Source organism: Melampsora larici-populina (genome assembly GCF_000204055.1).
Source record: "Melampsora larici-populina 98AG31 unplaced genomic scaffold MELLAscaffold_2, whole genome shotgun sequence".
NCBI lineage: Eukaryota > Fungi > Basidiomycota > Pucciniomycetes > Pucciniales > Melampsoraceae > Melampsora > Melampsora laricis-populina.
The window spans coordinates 811,280-817,044 of record NW_006768766.1 but is presented as its reverse complement, the minus strand read 5'-3'; the positions used below and the strand labels follow the sequence as shown (position 1 = coordinate 817,044).

The 5,765-nt window shown below is 38.4% G+C and overlaps 2 protein-coding genes across 2 annotated transcripts; one reads left to right on the top strand and one right to left on the bottom strand.

Annotated features, from left to right (window-relative positions):
* Nucleotides 1-221: 221 nt before the first annotated feature.
* MELLADRAFT_88991 (uncharacterized protein) lies at nt 222-2,287 on the bottom strand (the record flags this gene model as incomplete). Its single annotated transcript, XM_007404204.1, has 5 exons — nt 222-754; nt 823-1,074; nt 1,132-1,637; nt 1,686-2,172; nt 2,236-2,287. 5 exons carry the CDS (start codon nt 2,285-2,287, stop codon nt 222-224), a joined length of 1,830 nt encoding a protein of 609 aa, XP_007404266.1.
* A 1,968-nt stretch (nt 2,288-4,255) lies between these two features.
* MELLADRAFT_88990 (uncharacterized protein) lies at nt 4,256-5,123 on the top strand (the record flags this gene model as incomplete). Its single annotated transcript, XM_007404768.1, has 4 exons — nt 4,256-4,430; nt 4,677-4,729; nt 4,862-4,987; nt 5,064-5,123. 4 exons carry the CDS (start codon nt 4,256-4,258, stop codon nt 5,121-5,123), a joined length of 414 nt encoding a protein of 137 aa, XP_007404830.1.
* Nucleotides 5,124-5,765: the final 642 nt, after the last annotated feature.

Here is a 5,765-nt window from a genome sequence, read left to right as displayed (position 1 = left end):
ATAAGCCGCATGAGCAACTGGTTGCTCCGTTTGAAGATTGGCTCTTTCACCTTAAACTCAGGCCTCTGCTTACATAGCCACTCTGAAAGGACTGTGAAGCTCATCATTTGTCCGGCTGGAGCTATATTTACATCACCTGAGCAGCAAATCAAACCGTGAATGCCACAACAGGCAAACATTGTAAGATAGCTGAGTGTTGGAGTTTTGACATTATCGCCCTTCTATTCTTTCTTGAAGCGGATTGCGATTTCTCTATCTTCAGATCTTGCGTCTTCATTCAGAATGTACTTGGCTTCAAAGTATTGGACGACATAAGAATCAAGCACCTTGAGAAAGACATCCTGCCACTCTTGAATCAGACCAACGTCAACTAAGAGCTCAAGGTTGTTTGCATCGAGAAGTGGTGTGATTTTATTGTTGTTTACTTTTGAAGTCTTTTGTGAATTCAGCCATTGAATTGCCTGGCAGACCGCTTCCACCCCAGTCATAGCCTTCTCTGTTTCAGATCGAGGAGGCCGTTTGAGGAAAGCTTTTCCAGTGAGGAGAACACAATCCAATAATATCTTCAGGAAAACGGTCACTTTCTTTGCTGAAGGGCAAACCGACATCCGCATCGATCGCCAGGTGTGATGCCAAACTGGTAATACACTCTTAGGAACTTTATCTGCCAATGTTTTGTTTATCAATACGGAGGTGTTGAAGAAGCCATCTGAGTATGCAGGCTCCCCAGGGTGAGAGTTGAAAAGTCTAGGCACTACATGGATCGAATATCAGAAGGTTAATTTGATACTGACCTATAACCAACCTAATGAAGAGACTTACTGTTATGTTGTATTGCTTCAAACCATTTTTGAGCATTGAATTGTGTCCTGATCACCACATGGTCTGTCCCACAATCAAAAGAGTCCAAGAAGACCTGATCCAATGGTTCCCCCACTTGCCTTCGTTCTAATAAAGCAGTCAAAGCTTTCCACGCAGCAAGCTTTGCAGTTCTACTTGTTTGATTGCCGCTATATGGTAGCAAGATTTCAGTCAACTCCTTTTCCATTTGATCCGATCCTAAAAAAAACTTGACTAAGTAGGCAACAACAGTCAGCAGGATATGTGGTGAAATTAATTGTTGAAGCTTACAATTGTTGCCTTTGGCTTCAAATTCAATCGCTTTCTGACTGCTTTTTTTGAAATCTTGTACTTTCTTTTGCAATTCATACGGTTTCGAAGGCTGAGACTTCTTATTACAATCAGGATACTTCGGTATCACAACTGCTATATTTGTTTGTTTCCTTGTCCTCAAATTCCTGGGACTATTTGTATTTCCTGTTGGTTTAATAGGATCCTGGATAGTCTGGGGATGTTCGCCTATATTTGCAGACCCAGATGTTTTATCAATGATACGAGTTGAAGCCGACTCCTCATTTATCATTTCCTGGGCTGAATTGGTTTTGTTGATAACAGTTGGAGAGGCTGGGGTCTGATGTACGGCACAAGTAACATCTTCAGACTGAACTACGGTCAAAGCAGACTGAGAGTCCATCGCATTTTGAGATTGAGAAGATCGAATGAGGCTAGTAGTGGACTGGTTCTCGGTTCCATTTTGAAATTGATCAGATTGACTGAGGCTAGGAGCAGACTGGTTCCTGGTTCCGTTTTGAGATTGATCAGATCAACTGAGGCTAGGAGCAGACTGGTTCGTAATTCCGTTTTGAGATCGAGCAGATTCACTAGGGCTAGGAGCAGACCGTGGTTTGTTGGATGGATCTTCAGACTGACCGAATTGGGCTACATTAGTAATTGATTCACGCTCATCATCGTGAGAATCAGAAGCTTTACCACCTCCCGCTTCTTCAGGAACGTGGAGGGGAGCAGGCAATTGTGCAATGTTGCTATCCTCTCTCTTGTCCACATCACTTTGTAGATGAGAAGGCTGTGAATCAATACTGTTTGGGTTAACAATACAAGTATTGATGAGCTGAATGTCATCCTTTTTGGTGTGAAGATCATCGTGGCTCGTTCCAGGTAGAGGGCTGCAAGGTTGGTTTGTCTTGAAACCGTTTTCGTGTGTTGTGGAGGTTTCAAGTGGGAATTTGTATTTTGCATGCAAATCTTCATCACTGTCATCCAGTACAATGATAACCTTGTCTTCCGGTGGTAGAGTTTTCCCTTGTATGATAGCTGGTTCCAAAAGAAGTTAGTACATATAGAGGATAAAGCAAGGAGATTTGAAAATGAATGTACCGTTTCCTGTCTGTTTACATCTGTAAGTCAACTTTTTGAGTTCATCTTCCATCGGTTCTGTCAAGCAATCTGACTTTCTTGCTTCTTCAAGCGCCGCGATAAGTCTTGAATAAACAGGTAGAGCCTTTGAAGCATGCAAGGGCTTAGTATCCGTTGTAATCTCTTTGTGATTTGCAGTATCAGGAGTTTGTAATCAAGATCAAACATTCCTCGTCCCGCTAGAGGTTCCAGGAGAGAGAGTCCTTTTTGAAGTAATCTGAAGTGGATTCGCATCTTCTGCCTGATAAGTTGAGAAAGTAGAGGAAGTCTTGAGTTTTCCTCGGATATGTCTCAAGTCGCTAGGAGTTTCTGGAGACAAGCTTCTCTTTTGAGGAAGTTGAATGGTTGAATTTTTCGAAAATTGTGGATTTTCTCTTTCTATATCTTGCTCTGCTTCACTTATTGTACAAGCTGAATCAGGCTGATTAAATAAATGTAAATTCATAAATCCCCCCTTTCAAGCAAAAACTCGGCATTTATGCCTAAGGCTTTGCCAATGCTTGAAAAGGAGAATTTACAAGTTTACATCTATCCACGGCACACCTCAGTTTCAGCCATCAGGAATCTTTTGAAACCTTGATTTGCTCGCGAGGTGCGCGTGGATTGATAATTTCTTGCCTCCAAGTTGGCCTCCTTTTATATTCCAAAACATTTCACCTCTTTTTCATTGATTTCGCTTGGCACAGTTAAATTCTTGAAAGACTTCCCGTATTTTGCTAAATCCAGCACAAGCTCAACTTGTTATCAAATTTCACGGTGTCATGATCCTAATTACGGACCTGCTTACTCCACATCAAATGCTAAATACGGACATGCATACTCCGCTCCAAAGCCCTCTTGCCATATTCAGCTACCCCGTTATCCGGCTTTCAAGCCTTTCACAGGCATTTTTGTATTCCACTGCCACTCTATTTAATTTTCAACCTCTACCATGCTGCAAAAGCTGCTTACCAAATAAAGTCTCTTCATGCTCCAATTCAACAAGCTTTCATTCAATGCAAGTACTTTTCTCCCACTTCCAGCCAAATATAGTATGCATGCAGTGTTACTGCACCTGCCAGCACTAATTGCTATACCATATGTTGGTCATATTCCTTATGCTCTGCTCACAATATTTAGTTCCATATTGGTATATATCTTCTCATTCCGTTTTTGGACAACATCTATCACATACAAACCTCAAGCAATCATCAACACTACCATTTACCTCGGCTCAAGTTCATACTCTCTTATCTTTTCGTGCCATCTTACCTAACCCGTTCTCTTAGCAGTATATCCTGCTCCAGTATAATCCATTGTTGCAAGCCAAGCCTCAAAAGTTGACTTCTTATTTCGATTGTACTTTTTGATGAGTCTAATGCCAATCAAGGAAAAAGGATAATTAAATGATACAGTTTCACTCAGAATCGATTTTGAAAATCTCCAACTCTGATAAGAATCTGCAAACCAATCTGGAAACTGAAGCTATCATATAAGATCATATAATCATGAATTCATAATACCATCAAATGAACATTTAACTTTTATAATTCACTAACTAATTTTGACAACTAAAGCTGAAATCATCACTTGAAGAATCATGAAATCGATTCAAACCAAAGATAATCGGGACAGATCCAATCAAGCTAAGGAAAGAAGCTTCCTTCAATCAATAGTAATACCTATCGCAGCCAAATTGATTTTGATCAATGATCAAGATTCTAATCATAGATTGGATTTAAATCAATTAATGTCATCTGGTCAAAAAATGGATTTCTACAACTTTATATCAATCAATCAAAACCATTAACAAAATGGTAAGTATTGGGAAAGCGTTCAAGTCACAATCAAATAGATCAAAAAAGGTTTGATATCTGACCGATCTTCGATTCGATATTGTTTTTAGTGTCAATGGATTTTATTAGATGACAAGCCTACCATAACTCCAAATTCAACTGAAGATGAAGAAACGAAATTCTTCTTAGGTCTCACCTCAAATTAAATGTCATCAGGATTACAAGAAATTCTGGAGTTTTCAACTGAACTGTCATACATATCATTAATTGTACTCACAGCAGGAGGTATACAAGATGACATTGTCAAATGTGTAGGTCCAACTTATCTATCATCTTTTGATTCAAACTCGAGGTCAAATCCACATAGATCAGGTTCAATTTGTATACAAAATTTATTTGTCCCCAATGAAAACTATTGTCAATTTGAAGCTTGGTTTATGCCAATTCTAAACCAAAGGAGAGAAGCGAAATCAAAAAGATCAATTTGACTCCTTCTAAAACGATTGAAAGACTTGGAATTGAAATCTTGATCCTCATTCCGCCCTAAATTATAAGAAAAGTATTGATCAATCTGATTGACAATTATTCAACTCTTTATATTTTGGTGATTTGTTTTGTTTAATTAAGATGGATCCCGTAGATCCCCTAAAATAGCCAGTACGATCATTTTAGGCGATGGTGTTTGTAAACATCAAATTGCTGATGCAATCTTACGTCACATGTAAGTGGGTTTAACCTTTTCTAAATTTCTCTCACTCATTGCTGATTCATTTTGTTTTATCATTAATTTTCTCTTGGGGACAGGTACGTAGAAGAATGGAGTGGAATATGCTTTGTATGTTAACCTGGGTCAAGAATTAGATGGATCTGATTCTGGTGTTGGACCCAATGAAGCAATCAGTTGGGGAAAGTTTAAAATGGATTCAGACAGTGTCCAAGTTAGTCACCTTTTATATATCAATTGATGTTGTTTATAAATCAATTGCCTAACTGTGATGTGTTTGGTTTTCTTAGGTCTTGGCTGTTGCTACTTTAGTCTCCCCTTTATTTGTTGCTGCTACTTGGAGGAAATAGTGGAATAGGATACTTCAATGATGAGCTTTTGTTTATTTTGAAATTTCAACCTCTTTGTTTTTTGGTAGTCTGTTTTGAACCTTGGTTTACCAATCAAAGTTTGGGAGGTTTTATCTTGATTGAAGGAGGGGTTATATCAAACTATATCATCTTTTCTCTTAAGGTACTGACTTTGTATAAGTGAAAATCTTCAATAGTACATATCTCATTATCATAAGGGATCCTTTTGCCTTCATTTAAAGAATTTTGCAGTGAGACTTTTTTTGTACAAAATTGTGTTTCAGCTAAACACATTTCTTTTTGCTATGATCCCAAAGTTCCTGAAGGATATATGGAACCTATGTCACATGACCAGTTTTATTGAGCAATTTGTCAAGGAACAACAAAGGCATCTAGGGTACCTTTGTCCTATGTGAGTAAGATGGGTATGATACCAAACAGGGTACATAGACAATGGTAACTTATAATTTATTCATAGTGTGAGATATTAAATAAATCTATATTCATAGAAACCCCAGCTTCAAGCAAAAACTCAGTGTTTATGCCATAGATTCAAGTACATAAAGCTCTGAGATCACACTTGAAATTAGGTTTTTACAAGGTCACACCTTTATGTTTTATATCTTCACAACCTGATTTGGA